This window comes from Balaenoptera borealis, assembly GCF_965194805.1.
Source record: "Balaenoptera borealis genome assembly, chromosome: 8".
Taxonomy (NCBI): domain Eukaryota; kingdom Metazoa; phylum Chordata; class Mammalia; order Artiodactyla; family Balaenopteridae; genus Balaenoptera; species Balaenoptera borealis.
In genome coordinates, this window is record NC_138865.1 from 40,891,810 (window position 1) to 40,908,738 (window position 16,929).

At 38.5% G+C, this 16,929-nt stretch overlaps 1 protein-coding gene and 1 long non-coding RNA gene across 5 annotated transcripts in view; one reads left to right on the forward strand and one right to left on the reverse strand.

Annotated features, from left to right (window-relative positions):
* Positions 1–16,929, forward strand: part of FRMD3 (FERM domain containing 3) — a 380,805-nt gene that overhangs the window by 252,066 nt on the left and 111,810 nt on the right. For all 4 annotated transcript variants that reach the window (XM_082401188.1, XM_082401187.1, XM_082401186.1 and 1 more), the window contains one exon: positions 1,987–2,029. In XM_082401188.1, coding sequence (XP_082257314.1) covers positions 1,987–2,029 — 43 coding nt within the window. The remainder of the gene's footprint in view (positions 1–1,986; positions 2,030–16,929) is intronic.
* The window catches only part of LOC309633029, a 329,590-nt gene that overhangs the window by 35,057 nt on the left and 277,604 nt on the right, over positions 1–16,929 (reverse strand). The window lies entirely within an intron of this gene.

Sequence of the window (16,929 nt, forward strand, 5' to 3'; positions counted from 1 at the left end):
GCCAGGCACTGTTTAAGCAACCTTACATTTATTAACTTTTTATTAACTTTTAAAATCATCACAACAACCTTACAAGGTAGGTACTATTACTATTCCCACTTTATAGTTGTGAAATTGAGACAAAAATTAAACATTCTGCACAAGGTTATACAGCTAGTAAGTGGTATAATCAATATGCCTTTCTCACTGTTCAATTTTAACTGTGTAAAGTCCAAGCATAATTTCTGATTAGAAGGAGATAACCAAAAGTACAATGGTACCAAGGGCCAAGAGGATGGGGGGAATGGGAGTTATTGTTTAATAGGTATAGAGTTTAAATATTACAAGATGAAAAGAGTTCTGGAGATGGATGGTGGTGATGGTAGCACACCGTTATGAATGTATTTAATATCACTGAACTATACACTTAAAAATGGTTAGAATGGTGAATTTTATGTTATGTATATTTTACCACAATAAAAAAATCAGGGGAAAAAAGGAGATAATCAGGGTTCCCAACATGAGTTGGTATAATTTTGGCCAGAAGCAAAGAAATTTGCTATATTAGTTTGCTTGTGCAACATGTCAAGGGTAAATGCATGGTTTCCTGGCAGATTCTTCATTTAGAAGAGTTAGATTTATTTTAAATAGCTAAAAGACCCCCATTCTTGTTTAAAGACTGCAAAGATCTGAAACCCAAGATTGGAAACTACTGATTGGACACTCAATTCTCCAGCTCCTGGGGAAGTAGGGAGTGTTCAGCGAGGAGAATAATACATTTTAGAGTGAACTGATCTGTTGCGAGGCCACGTGCCTGAGGTTAAGGGCCTGTGCTCTGGAATCCCACTGAACGCTGGCTTCACCATTTCTTCCCTTTGCCATTTCCTTGGCAAGTTCTTTAACATCCTGAGCCCCAGATTTCTCGTCTGTAAATAGGGTGGTAGTGATAGCTCATGGAAACTCTTGGAAAGTCTGGCACTTAGTGAGCACTCAACAATGCTAGCTCCTATTAAACTTTATGGCCATGCATTTACATCAAACAATAGGGATAATACAGAACCTTGAGGCTTACTGGATGCCACAAATGAGATAGAGTGAGGTGTAAGTGCTCAACTGATGGTAAGTTTCCTCCTCTTCTTTCCTCTCCAGTAATCAGCAGGGAGTGGGTGCCCCATAAGTGAGGGGTCCCTGACATCTGGATGGATACCCGTTGACACCCCTCTTATCATCTTTATAAACTTCTGGTGTCTGAAGTGATGCTTCCTGACGTTCCTTAAGCAGCTTCAGGGGCATCATGGTTAGTGATATCAGAGGCTGCCCTGATCTCGTCATGTCAAAGTGACCTTCACTCATGGTGTGGAGAGAGCTAGGCGCTGGGGCCAGCATTGTGTCTGCTTCAGATACCTGTCAGTAACACGATTCTGAGCTATTCAGGATTTTGGGCTTCTTTGTTTTGTGTTGGAGCTGATTTTTCTTCTTGATGACCTCAGGCCTCTGCAATAAGATATTTAAAATAATTTGTTCCTCCCTACTGTGAAGGAAGAATTGCCTCTGTGTGTGACAGAGCTAATGCTGGCTTGGCCCACTGCTAACCTGAAAGGATGCTGCTGGACTGTGGCTCTTAGAGGTCACAGATGTCAAAGTCTTTAGCCATCTGTGGTTTGCCCAGAGCAGTGGAGCTCAAAGAATCACCTAGGAGCCAACTAGAGCCACTGGAACATCTAATTTAAGTGCATGTTTTCTCCCTTGTCCTTCTCTCTCCTAGCAACTGTATGACTCAAATACTACTTAGAAAGTATTAATTCTCTGTAATTTATACCCTTGCCTGTGGTATTATTATTGCCAATTGTTCATGTTGATCTTTAGAGGGTGGAACCCTGAGGAATATCTATGGGGAACTGAGGCTGTACTTTGGAAAAAGAATATCTTTATTAAATTCGTTTTAGTTATTAAGTATGCATCACATGGTCCAGCCGTTTGACCCACAATCTCTCTTTTTCTCCCCAGCACTGGCTTGAACCTAACAAGTCCATCTCCAAGCAAATGAAATGTAAGTGTCAATCTGTGGGTTCACTTTTGCTGTGAAATGTCCAAGGATAGACTTTATTTCTTTCCAAAGTTTCTCCTGCCAGGGAAGAAATGGATGGAGTTGAAGATCTGGGGGCTGGGGGCTTCTACCTCCCAGGGAGAGCCGTGTAACTTCTCTCTTATTTGTTGGCCTCGGTCCTCCCGGCAGTCACTATTCCTATAGCTGCCTGTGTCTCTCACCCTCCCCACCATCTTACCCTCGTATTTCATATTCGAACAGGGGTATTGGTGCCTGGTTCCCTTTGATTGTTGGGGTTGCTAGTAAATGGTTCAGGGCGGGAGGTCAGTCTTGGGGGGGCAATGAGAGAGGCAGGTGTATTTTGAAACTATGATCCTGCTGCTAACTTTACTGAAGATTGTAGTATTCTTTTCCACCCCTCAACCTCCCCAATATATTTTTCTGGGTAATAGTTTTCAAGCTCTGGTGTTCTGAACTGCCTTTTTTTTCCCCCTGATGAGCTCTTGGAAGAGTCGGCTAGGGAAACATCTCTCTAGAATATAGAATATCTGGTCATCCACCTGGGGCATTGTGAAGAGGGTGTTGACTGATGGTCCTGGGTGGCATGATGTTTTGTCCTAGTCACCGTGCCAGGCTGTAGTCAACCTGTTTTTATTTATGGTTTAGAGGAGAGCTTCTGAAATGCACCTCAGAAATTCACTGCCTGCCCTGAAATCCATTTATCCCTTCATGTCAACGTTCCCAGGGCTCTGAAATATAGGTGATAAATCAGTTTCTCATCAGAGATCAGGTTAGCGCATATTATGTCACTTGTCATCATTCAAGGGATTCTTTTCCTTTTCAAATATGAAGAAATTATTCGGGGCAAGGTTTTTAAGTGGGAGAAGGAAGAAACTGAACATGGCTGGCAAGCTAGTAACCAACATATCTATTCCTTAACTCTTTTCTTTTTCCCTCCCTCCCTCTCCCTTTTTCTCTCTTTGTCCTCCCTCATACCTCTCTCTGTCTGTCCCTTCCCATTCTTCTCCCATCTCTCAAGAGCTAACTGGCCAGTGCAGGACACATAGCCAGCCGGGTTGTTCAGGCTAACACCCAGGGCTGCTGTGGGCGATGGGTGCTGCAGAGAGAGGGCGGGAAAGATGTGTGAGATACAAACAGGGGCAGCAGTGCACATGCAAAGTTCAGAGAGGTCAGGCTCTTGGGGTGAAGCTGGAATAGAGTTGGGACAAACATCCCAGAAGAAGTAGCAGAACAGAATTATCAGGAAGCTTTGTATAGAATGATATGCAGGATAATGAGAATGAACTAACTTGTCTGCGAAAAAAAATAGCTCATGCCTGGCTTTTATCCCTTAACTACAAAGTTTTGATATTTTTGTTAATATATTTTAAAATATTTAGATAATTTTCCAGTACACTTATTTATAGTAAATAGTTCTTTGACTTTTGTTCTTAAATGTCATGAAATATTTTCCTTAGGACACACATTTTTGAAGTATAACTTGTCTCTAAAGTAAGATGTATTTCAACACTTAATAGAAGAGAAAATTTTAAATTTGTGAAGAATTTTCTGCTTAAGAGCTTTGTGTCTACACATACTAAATCTGAACAACCAACTCAAGATATATAATGTTTTGGGAAATGTGGTTTCAAAATTGATGTATGACTATTGGCCAGTTTCAATCTAATGACAAATAGAATCTGAATCTGGAAAAAAGAATTGTGTAAAATTCAATTTCTAAACCAGACACGGTGACTCACTGATTCTAGGAACCAGCAAGGGTCCTACCTGTCACGTAGTCCTCTGTTGTATTGTTAAGAACATTAGTGATCAAAAAATTATGTAATTTTTCTCAAGATCACAAACCTCATTTTGTTGTTGTTCTTGATGTCTTTTAGTATCAAGAATTTCTTGTGTTCTTGTATATATGCCCTGGAAATATTCACTATAATGAAATTAGAAAAAATTTAAGCTAGGGCTTATAGACTGTTAACCCAGAAAAACTGGGTCCAACCTTTGGGACTCATCCATGAGGTTATCAACAGGATCTGGTTGCAGAACCCCAGGCAGCTTCCTCTTTGGTTGTGGGTATGCTGTTTATATTCTGACTGCCTTTGAGTAGGCAGTGAGACCGTAATTCCTTGGAGGAAGAGTTTCCTCCATTCCCATCTCACTCACCAGTGATGACCAACTTTCAGATCCTTTGCCCTGACCCCATTAAGATCCCTCTGACTATGGACGTTCCCAGGGTTGGCAGAAGGCCAGCTATCCTGATTAATACACTTTGTACAAAGCCATTATTATGTCTTACTAACATTTTTGAAAATAGTTTTTTAATACTATCATGTTTGTGGTTTTCCTAGCAGTTCAGAAAAGTTTAAACTGTTTCCTTTCTCCTCCTGCTTATATCTCCATGCTTACTCCAAAGAGATAACTATTGTTAACAGTATTTTATATATCCTTCTGGGAATTTTTATGTATGTATAAGCTCCCCCAACATATATAAGGCCTTTCCTAAACAGAAATGAGATCAGTCGCTATATATTATTCTTCACCTTGTTATTTTTCTTAATAATTTTGGAGACTTTTTTTCAAAATCAGTGATTGATGATTAGCCTCATTTTTGAAATGGTTTTCTGATAGTTAATTGCATGCATCTATGTAATTTACTTATTAATGGACATCCACATTGTTTATAGTCTCTTCCTATTACAAATTATGCTGTCATAAACATGCTTATATGTACATTCTTGATCTTGTACATCTGTCGTAGAAATTCCTAGAAGTTGAGTTGTTGGATCAAAAAGTATACACATTTTATATTTCCTTAGAGATAAATATCCATCCAAAGATCTTACAGTAATTTACTCCACTAATATTACATGAGAGACCTTGTTTCCCCCAAATCTTGTTGAAGATAGGTATAATCAAACTTGTTTTTATGATGACCTCATGTTTATTAAGGAAGAGAAACATGTAATTGAAAAACTAATTAACTGGGCAGTTATTAACTATCAATTTTAAAACTGAGAAACTTCGTAAACCAGTCTTATTTCTCCTCTGACCTTAGGAGTTACTTTCAATTTTATTTTTTAAATGAACATATGGTAAAATTACCTTTATTTTGTTCTATAGTGCTATGAATTTTTAGCACACAGGTAGATTTGTGTCCGCCACAGTCAGGATACAGAACACATCACTCTAAAAACCTGTCTTGTGCTGACCCTGTGTCTTCACACCCACCTCCCCTAACAACTAACAACCACTTATCTGTTCTCTGTCAATATAGTTTGTATCTTTTGAGAGTGTCATATAAATTGAGCCATACAGCTTGTAATCTTTTGAAACTGGTTTCTTTCACTCAGCATTAATAACTCTGAGATTCATCCAAGTTCTTATGTTTCAATACATGATACAGAAAATTAATGAGATTAGTTGGTCTTTGAAAAGGTCAAGAAAAGTTGATAAACCTCTAGCAAGACTGATGAAGAAAAAAACAGAAGATACAAACTACCAATATCAGGAGCAAAAGAGAATATGTCACTACAGACCCCAAAGAACAACTCTAGGTGTGAAGTTCGACAGCTTAGATGAAATGGACCAATCCCAAAAAAACCACAAATTACCAAAACTCACCCAGTAAGAAATACATAACGTGAGTAGTTTTACAATTATTTAAGATGCTAGGTTTAAAATCTTCCAGAAAGGAAATCTTCCGCCTACTTGCTGCCATTGCTGTTGCTGCCAGAACCCCTTTTCTTGCTCTTCAGGCCTTAACTAGGAGCTTCTAAGTCTGTGCTGATGCCCAGGTATCTCTGAGTTCTGTCCAGGGGACACAAAGGGGAAAATGTGGTGAACTCAACACTGGTTCACTGATTCTTTGAATGCTTGTCTTTGTTTCCAATCTGCCTGCTACTGTTTACTTTCCAGAGACCTTAAACGGCTGCTGCACATATTCTGTCCAGGTTTTATAGCTGCATTCAAGGCAAGAGACAGGGTGGGGTGCAATTAGTCCATCCTGCCCGGAACTGAAACTTTAAAGTCAACTTTTAATAATTCCTTGTCTACTGGGTAAAAATGCAGATAGGCTACATAATTTACTTGGGAAACATTGAGGGAATATCTTTCTCATTTCCGTGTTCCATCACTGTATATCCCTAAGTACAAATGTGGACTGAGCTGGTGATTTGTTTTTCTTTCAAAAGTACTCAGGTAGTAGACTGCCTGCAAACAAAGTGTCAAATGAAATGCATATATTTTTTTAACATCTTTTTTGGAGTATAATTGCTTTACAATGGTGTGTTAGTTTCTGCTTTATAACAAGGTGCAACAGCTATACATATACATATATCCCCATATCTCTTCCCTCTTTCATCTCCTTCCCACCCTCCCTACCCCACCCCTCTAGGTGGTCACAAAACACTGAGCTGATCTCCCTGTGCTATGCTGCTGCTTCCCACTAGCTAGCTATTTTACATTTGGTAGTGTATATATGTCCATGCCACTCTCTCACTTCGTCCCAGCTTACCTGTCCCCGTCCCTGTGTCCTCAAGTCCGTTCTCTATGTCTGCGGCTTTATTCCTGTCTGACCCCTAGGTTCATCAGAACCATTTTTTTTTTTTTAGATTCCATATATATGTGTTAGCATACGGTATTTGTTTTTCTCTTTCTGACTTCACTCTGTATGACAAACTCTAGGTCCATCCACCTCACTACAGATAACTCAATTTCGTTTCTTTTTATGGCTGAGTAATATTCCATTGTATATATGTGCCACATCTTCTTTATCCATTCTTCTGTCGATGGGCAGTTAGGTTACTTCCATGTGCTGGCTATTGTAAATAGAGCTGCAGTGATGAAGTGCATATTTTGAATGTTTGGTTTTCAGAGTCCTAGCTTTCTGTGCAGGAATGTTGCTATGTAATACATACTGACTCTTCTCACTTCAAACCTATAGCTTTTTTAGCCTTGTCCCCATGACCGTGGAATGTAGCCCAATGTGTATACATGCAGAGACACACATCAAGAGGACAAAAATGACATGTCCTATAGGATCTATGTAACCACACAAATTATACTAGCATGTAAAGGTTTTAAAAAGTTATACACTATGATTCAGAGGTATGGAAATGTAACATTATTTCCCCATGACTGAATTCCACTTGCTGTGAGCCCCTACCTCCTGTGGGGGTGAAAAGTTAATCTTGCCACTTCAGGGTAATTCAGCATCTGCCTGTTTAGTATTTGATCTCTTTCAGCAAATTACTCAGTGAATTCATAATTTAAACATAGTCACTTGAAAGTGCATACCCTATGTTGGAGTATTTCTTTTCCTCCTTCCCCAAAATGGCATCATGAGGCAGGGGAAGCTTACTTACCATCCACCATGGCCACGAGGGTGACATCTCTCTCATGCACAATCCTGAGTCCTGAAGGACTCGTGTGTCTCATGTGATTTGGCCTCTGGTTGCTGGCATCTTTCCCTACTGCGTCCTCTCTGGACGTAATTGGTCCCACTTGGCCTTTGTGCGCTGGCATGTGCTGCTAAGACCTGTGGCTCCTGCCATGGTCTTGACCTTCAAGGCTATAAACTCTGCCCTCTTGTGGTCCCCACTCCATGTCTCTTTCACTGGTTGCATCTCAGCACTTCTGTATTCACCACTGGGACAGGTAGAAACTGCTTAGCCTCTTCCATGCCATGCTTCAGCCTCAGGGAAACTCGGTACACTCTCTAGAGGCTCACCCTCTGCTTGAACACACCGTGCTGCCATTTCTTCAGTGTGCTCCAAAGTTCCAAACAGAACACTTCCCCTAAACTCTGGGGTTTCCTTGTCTTGCCTCCACACCTCACTCTGTTCAGCCAAGCCTAGTGTGCTGAGGGGTGCTGAATTCCTTCTCATAGCTCCAGAAAGCATCTTAGCCTTGGTTATGTCCTCTCTGGATCTCTCCAAGCTCTCCACCTGCCACCCCTTCCCCACAACTAATATGGCTTTTGCCCTTGGATATAAGATTGATGTCCTAATGCAATAGCTTTTTTATACACAAGCTACTGCTGTTTCTCAAATGTAATGAAAAAGAAGTGCTATTATTTACAATAGCACTAACAAGTGAAAACATAAATTTCTTATAAATAAATGTGCAAGATCTATATAAATAAAACTATGAGATTTTACTGTGGAGTTACTGTAGAGTAGATAAACAGCTCAATAAATGGAGACTTCTCATGTTTCTGGTTAATATTAATGAAATCAATTTGTCACAAATTAATATAGACATTCAATAATGTTTCAAATCACAATTTCAGTGAGGTTCTCTATGGCATTTAACACGCCGATTCTAAGGCTCATTTGCAAAATAAAATGCTCAAAAGTAGCCAATAAATATGCAAAAAAGAACAATGAACAATGATGGGGTTTTTGTTCTATTAGCAAATCAAGACCTATGAGCTATAGTAATTACAAAAGGCCTCATGATAGACTCACATAGTAATTAAGATAAAGTCAGGAACAGGAAAAGAATCAGTAGAACAGAAAGAACAATCCCATTATTTATGGAAATATGGGTTATAAGAAAGATTGCATTTCATATTAGAGACAGAAAGATTCAAGGTATAATTTTGGGGTTGCCAAAATTATAATTTTTTTTGGGGGGGGGAGTTGCCTTTTCACTTGGGAAAAAAAGACTAAAGCCATACTTCACATCATACTTCACATCATGGGATTAATAACAAGTGAATTCAAAAGCCCAATATATTTAACAACTTATAGAAGTTTAGATAAAAATTTAGGAGTATTTATTTTTATTTTGCAGTAGTACGTTTATTTTTTGGCCTTGTTAGAGGATTATACAATAAGCAAGATATTTGCTATTAATCTGTTAAAATAGAGAAGGATAATTTTTTAAATTGTGATATTTCAATTGCTGAGCATCAAAGCTGATCTTGTACTCAATGGAAAAAATGTAGAATGGAAGTTATCATTTTGTCTCAATATGCTTAACTTTATGTTTATTCATTAATGAGCTATATACATTATGATAAAAATGCTAGGTTAAAAATACTAAATAATACTTATAGAATGAAAATTGAATGAGCATAGTCAATTCTGTGTTCTTGTTTTTTTTTTTATAAGAGATGATTCAGAGTGTAGTTCAGCCAACATATTCATTCATTCAACAGAAATTTTTTATAACCTTTTGATCCATTCAGCCATTTCTCCCATCCCCCACCTCTAGCAATCACCAATCAGTTCTCTTTCTATTCTGTATGTTTTTGTTTTTGGTTTTGGGTTTTTTTTAGATTCCACATTTAAGAGAGATCGTGTGTCTTTCTCTGATTTATTTCACTTAACATAATGGACCTTGAGGTCCTTCCACGTTGTCACAAGTGACAAGATTTCATTCTTTTTAATGGCCAAATAATATTCCATTGGCAAGAGTTCATTCTTTTTTAATGGCCAAATAATATTCCATTGTGTATATATATACACCACACTTTCTTTATCCATGCATCCATTGGTGAACACTTAGGTTGTTTCCATATCTTGGCAATTGTGAATAGTGTTTCAGTGAACATGGGGGTGCATATATCTTCTTGAGCTAGTGTTTTTGTTTTTTTTGGATATATACCCAGAAGTGGAATTGCTGGATCATATGGTAGTTCTATTTTTAATTTTTTGAGGAATCTCCATACAGTTTTCCATAGTGGCTGCATCAGTTAACATTCTCACCAGCAGTGCATAAGGGTTCCCTTTTCTCCACATCCTTGGCAACACTTTCTATTTCTTGTCTTTTTGATAATAGTCATTCTAACAAGTGTGAGGTGATATCTCATTGTGGTTTTGATTTGCATTTCCCTGATGATTAGTGATGCTGAGCATCTTTTCACGTGCCTGTTGACCATCTATATGTCTTCATTGGAAAAATGTCTGTTCAGATATTCTGCCCATTTTTAAGTGGATTGTTTGGTTTTGTGCTATTGAGTTGTATGAATTTGTTATATATTTTGGGTATTAACCCCCGAGATATATGCTTTTCAAATATTTTCTCTCATTAAGTAGGTTGCCTATTTATTTTGTTGATGGTTTACTTTGCTGTGCAGAATCTTTTTAGTTTGATATAGTCCCATTTGTTTGTTTTTGCTTTTGTTGCTTTCACTTTTGGTGCCAGATTCAAAAATTATTACCAAGACTTATATCAAAGAGCTTACATCCTATGCTTTCTTCTAGGAGTTTTATGGTTCTATATTCAAGTCTTTAATCAATTTTGAGTTGATTTTTGTGTGAGGTGTAAAATAGTGGTCCAGTTTCATTGTTTTGCATGTGGCAAGAGAATTCCCAACAACATTTGTTGAAGAGACTAACACCATTTATTGAAGAGACTGTCCTTTCCCCATTGTATATTTTTGGATCCTTTGTCATAAATTAATTGACCATATATGGGTGGATTTATTTCTGGGCTCTCTCTTCTGTTCCATTGATCTATGTGTCTGTTTTTATGCCAATACCATATTGTTTTAATTATTATAGCTTTGTAATAGAGTTTTAAATCAGGGAACATGATGCCTCCAGCTTTGTTCTTCTTTCTCAAGATTTTTTTGGCTATTTGGGGTCTGTTGTGGCACCATACAAATTTTAGGATTAAACATTTTCTGTGAAAAACACCACTGGAATTTTGATAGGGATTTTATTGAATCTGTAGATTGCTTTGGGTAATATGGACATTTTAATAATATTAATTTTTCCAATCCATGAGCATGGAATGTCTTTCCATTTATTTGTATCACCTTCAGCTTCTTTCCTTAACATCATGTAGTTTACAGTATACAAGTCTTTCACCTCCTTGGTTAAATTTATTCCTAGGTATTTTATTCTTTTTGATGCAATTGTAAATGGGATTGTTTTCTTAATATCTATTGCTGATAGTTTGTTATTAGTGTATAGAAACACAGCAGCTTTTCACTGTTGAGTATGTTAGCTGTGGCTTGTCATAAATGGCCTTTATTATGTTGAAGTACATTCTCTCTATACCCACTTTGTTGAGAGTTTTTATTATAAATGGATGGTGAATTTTGTCAGATCTTTTTTGTGCATCTATTGAGATGATCATATTATTTTTATCTTTTATTTTGTTAATGTGGTGTATCACATCAGAAGTATTTTGTATAATTATGGAGTCAAACAGGGTTTCCTAAGGAAAACATCAAACCCAGAAGTAACAAAGTAAAATGCTAATAAATTTGTACAAAATTTAAATGTTTGTACTAGAATATCTGGTTTATTCACTGCGCAGAGTAGATTCTCAGTAAATATTTGTTCGATGAATGAGTATAAAAATGAATTATAAACAAATTAAAATACAAGCAAAATAATGGGAAGAACATTTGTCAAATATATAAAAAGTAGTAATATGCAAAATATATAAAGTACAATGCTACAAACCCAAAGATAAACAACTAAATAGAAAAATGTAAAAAAAATCATGTAGAAGGAATAAAAATAAATGGCCAATAAACTCATAAACAGATGTTCAACATCATTAGTAACAAGAAAAATGCAAATTAAAACAAGATATTTTTGTTTATTATTCTGAGAAAATTCTAAATATTGATAATATCCAGTTGCTGTGGATGGGGGTAACACTTCTGGTGGGAATGTATAAACTGGTAAAGCCATTTGGGAGGGAAATTTGGCCGTATCTTTCAAGATTAAAAATGCCTATCTCTTTTGATCCAGTGTCACTTCTATGAATCTATTGAAAGCAAAATTGATTCTGTAACAAATATATGTGCAAGGAGGTCCACTGCAGTATTGCTTATAACACTGAGAATTGGAAGCAATAAAAAGCCTAGAAACTTTGGCAAGGCTAAATAAATTATGTGGAGTACATGTAGTCATTTAAAGGAATGAAACAGACATATATTATTGACATCAAAATATTTATTACATATATAGTAGAGTTTAAAAAGCAAGTAAAATTCCACATATAAAATGATCCATTTATATGAAAATAAAAAGGTTATTTTATATGAATATGTAAGTGCACGGAAGAAGGACTAAAAAGATATATACTGACTGTGGTTACCACTGGGGAAGAGAATGAGGTAGAGAGAAGTGAGGTCCTCATGTTTTATTACATATAGTTATATTTTACTCAGATCTCTTACAGTGAGAATATATTCATGTATCACTTGGTAATAAAAAAGAGAGAATAAAAGAAGAGGAAGCTTTACGCAAAAGTTGAGGAAGCTTTGCGCAAAAGTCAAGAAAGGAATGAAGATAGAGAGGAAGAAAAGGAATCAAAGTGCATTAAGCATGTACAATAGAAATAGAGACCTAGATGAAAGAAAGCGCATTTAGTCTTCTAAAGAGGCTCTCTGCTTAATCCTGGCTGGTGCCTGATTAGCCCACCAGAGTAGTTAAGATCTTATTCTTGCTCTATTTATCAGGTACTATGCTGCTGCCAAGCTCTGTGAAGGGACAGGGGTTCTTGGAAATGGCTTCCGCATGCAAATCAAGGTGGGGAAGACCCCATCCTCTGTGTAACACATTGATTTGATTCAGCCATAAGAGCAATGTTGAGTCAAGTTGCTGGCTGATGTCTTTTGTGCTCCCTCCCCTAAGTTACAGTGGTCTTTCATGGAAGCCTGAGACGGCGTGTAATTTGTGTCTCTGGTAATATTTATGAAACTTCATGTTTATGTAGCATTCCTTAGCTTTTCCGTAGTCCTGGGGGCTAACCTAATGAATAGGTCCCTAGCTGCTGAATGATTTTGTCAATAAGGAGCATATATTCCTCTGTAGCATAGGCAGAGAATACCAGGAGCATAGACTTTGTTCTGGTGTTAGGAATAGGAGAACAGCCACAGGTCCATACCCATTCATGAGGACAGTTGATGCCTGACTCCCAATTCTGTTCTTCCAATTATTCCCTTTGCTGAGTATTATTAGTTCCGAAGGCTGCCATAACAAACTACCATACACTGGCTGGCTTAAAACAATAGAAATTTATTCTCCCACAGTTCTGGAGGCTTAGAAGTCGAAATCAAGATGTCAACAGGGCCATGCTCCCTCTGAAGGCTCTTCTAGCTCTTGCTCGTTGCTGGCCAGCCTTGGCATTCCTTCCGCAGCTTGTAGCTGCATCACCCCAGTGTCTGCCTCCACCTTCACATTGCCTTCTCCCTGTGTTTCTCCGTGTCTGTGTCCAAGTTTCCCTCTCCTTTCTCTTATAAAGGTATCAGTCATTGGATTTAGGGCTCACCCTAATGCAGTATGACCTCATCTTAATTACTTACACCTTCAAAGACCCTGTTTCCAAATAGTGTCACATTCGGAGATTTCAGGTGGATATGAAATGTGGGGGGACACTACCCAGCTCACTGCACCGAGCACCTCAATTTAGATTTCCCACACCCTTCAGCATTCTTATTTACTCTTTGGGTGACCTTCATGCTTTTGTTTTGTGGCTCATTTTTCCTCCTTTGTATATGTGTTCTTCTTTGCTGAACTTGACCATATGCTTCTGACAGTAAAGCTTCACACATTTTACTTCTCCAAACACTCATGGTCTCAGTAACCCCATCTCTAGACCTGTTGGGGCAGCCTGTCCCAATGCCCTCATGTGTATATACATGCTCATCTAATCAGTTCCCCAGTATTTAGTTTGGAAGATTTCTTTACTTGGTCCATGGCTTACTACAAGGCCAGGCATGTGATCAGTTCATAATAAATGCTTGTTGACTAGAATCAAAATACTTTTAGGGAGCAGGCAGAAGAATTTAAACTGCTATGTTCTTTATTTTTTTTATTTTTATTTTTTTTTGCTATGTTCTTTAAAACAAAGCAAAACACACACATCTGAACAAAACGCATTGCATAATCAAGTACGTGACACTAAGTTCCCAGTCGCTGTGGATTAGTCTTGGCTGGTTTTGCTCTTTCCAGTTTTCTTCTTTCCAATGCTTCTTTCCAGCTTTGGGAGCAGGTTTCTTTTATTCTAGTCACAGCTCAGTAGGGTTGGCCAACTTTCTCTTTTTCTCCCAGGTTCAACTATTTCATCCAAAATTTCCATTTTTGATCCTTCTTTCAAAAAGTCTGTGCAGTTTGGGCCTATAAATAATTTCCACATTGTGCTCTTTCTTTATTTTCCAACATGGATAGAAATAATGATAACAAAAGTAATGACAAAAACCCTTAACTTTATAATGTGCAATTCTAAATGATGTGTACATTTAATAAGCCACAGATTTCTAATTTTTAACCTTATCCTTATGGTGTGGTTGGTGGTGACATTGATGTCATTTTGATTGGGTACAGTGGTGGGCTTCGGGGAGGACCCAGCACTCCTTGTGGGAAGGAGGGAATGTGGCAGGAGTGGTGGAAAAAGCAGAGGAAAAGGAGTATCCTCCAGCAGAAGCCCTTATGTCACCGGGGAGATACTTTCAGGGCTTCCTTCTTCCTTCAGGAGTGCCCATGTTGTTTCATAACGGACCACGTGATTCAAAACTACAAGCGTGCTGGCAGCATAAAAGTCTGAATGATAACCATGATGGGCCAAGAGATTCCATGCTTGGTATGTCAGTACTAGAGGTGGTTCAAACGTGGGTCAACCAGGTTAGGAAAGCTCTATTCATATCCGTTTCCCTTTGTTTGGAAATACTTTATAATGCCTCATTTTTAGATGCAGTTTTGTAGTAAAAAAATCTCAGTACTAAGTTACATAAGTAATTGCATTGGGCTGTTATTATTATTATTATTATTACTAGTTGATTTATGCCAACCAGCATAACTCCTGTGGGGCCAGTTAGTTACACAACATCTGTAGCAAGCAGGCACCTGGATCTCTTGCCTTAAGTTTCATGTACTTTTGCTAACTTTTTTTGGCTGAAATTCTCAGGTCACTGCACCCTAGTCCCAGGCAGCAAAGCTCTTCTTTAGAAGCAGGACTGCCAAATATCTCTTCATATGTGCACCTATTTCTTGTGTATTCCATCCCCACTCCTTCCTGAAAAATGACAGTCCCCCTCTCACCTTTTGAACCAAGATATAGGACTTAGGTCAAGTTGGAGGGCTCTACCTCATCCAGGTCGGTTTCTTCTTCAACCTCTAGAGTAGTAATAACTCCTATGGGTTGAGTGTGAAGGTCTCAGGCAGCCTGCTGAGTGCTCAACCTTATTAACTCGTGCCATTCTCATAGTGGTCTCTAACAGGGCCCCTGGGTCAGACCCAACCTGCTGTCTGGTTTTGTGTGGCCACAGGCTGGGAATAGGTTCCATATTTTTAAATGGTTGGAAGAAAAAAAGAAAAGATGATATTTTGTGCCATATGAGGAGTACATGAAATTCAGATTTCCGTGTTTTATTGGAACACATCATGCCATTTGTTTACATCTTGCCTGAGGTTGCTTTCACGCTACAACAACGGAGGGGAGTAGTTGAGATAGTGATCTTGAGGCCTGCAAAGTGAAAAATATTTACTGCCTTACCCCTTATAGAGAAATTTTGCAGATCCCTACTTTAGGTGGCTGGTTGCATTATTATCCCCATCTTACAGATGAAGAAATGTAAGCTGAGAGTTTTAAGTTTGTCTGTAGCCATTTGTCCAAATGGTGAATTTGAGATTAAACATGTTGGATATCCAAGTCCCTGTTGGAGCTTCTCTTGAGCAGCATAGGCAGTCGGAGAATTCCAAGAACAAGTATTTGTGAGAGAGCTTCTCAGCACTCCAGTATCCTCTAACAGAGTTCTTAGAGTGTGACTTCATTCTGTGCACATGTGTGTGTATGTGGGCATGCCTGTGTGTATGATTAAGGCATAAGAGAGAGCTATAACAGGAGGAGGATGAATTAAATAAATTTTTTTAAAAATCCCTGCTTTAGAAGTAGAGGAGATGCGGTACCAGTAACATCTTGGAGGCTGCTGCTTGTCATTTCAGTAAAAGAGGGATGGAGGGATTATCCCTGCTGTTGATGATGATAGTTAACAGTTGTTGCTGAATGATAATAATCACTTCCAACTAGAAGAGAGCAGTCGTTAAGAGAGCAGTTCTCTGTGGCTGGCTTATTTGATCATATCCCAAGAGTTATAGCTCGGTAAATGAGTGAGTGAGTAATGCTTTGCCCTTTTGGCGCTGTGTCGTTTTGCACATGCGCAGAAAGAGTGTGTGCTCCTGAGCTGTTTCATCACGGAGCGCCGCTCATCAGCATCCCTGTGAGGGCTGCTGCCCAGCGGAGAGGTGGGGTGTGGTCCTCAGCTCTCACTCTAAAAGCCCTGGAAGGAGCTGGGAGGGACAGTGTTCATTTGGTTGGGAATAAAAAGGTGTCAGTTGTTCTGAACAGGCCAGGAACTCCTGACACCTAGTTGGAGTCCTTTGGAATGTAAGCCTCTTATTTGTGGGGTGTTAGGGGTCCTTTCTGCAACCAAACCCTTTGAAATATTTCTCCAGAGTCTGAAAGAGTCTGACAATTGGTCACATTTTTTTTTTTTTTTTTGCCCAATGGAGCCCCAGAGGAGGGAGTCATAAGAGAGACATATTCCAGGTGTGGGTATTGCCCTAACAACTGCCTGCCAGAGCTACGGGCTCTATGCCTTAACTACTGTTTGAAGGAGTTTGTGAAAGTTTTTCATAGCTGTCAACCAGAATGTGTATGAGAAAGATCATGAGTTTATGTGTATATTCCCAAAGTTATGTTTTTTGTTTTTCTATTGTTCTTTACGGTGATTGGAGGAAGACCACAGCATTTTAAGGAAAGCTGCTAAGGGATGTTTCACTAGAAAAAAACAAACAAGCAAAAAAATGCGATTTGCTTTTACAAACGTTTGAGGATGGTTTTTGGTTAAAAATAGAAAGTCATTTTTTTCATTTTCATTTTAGGGAGCCTGCTCACCTAATCGTTTCCTATCCCCATCC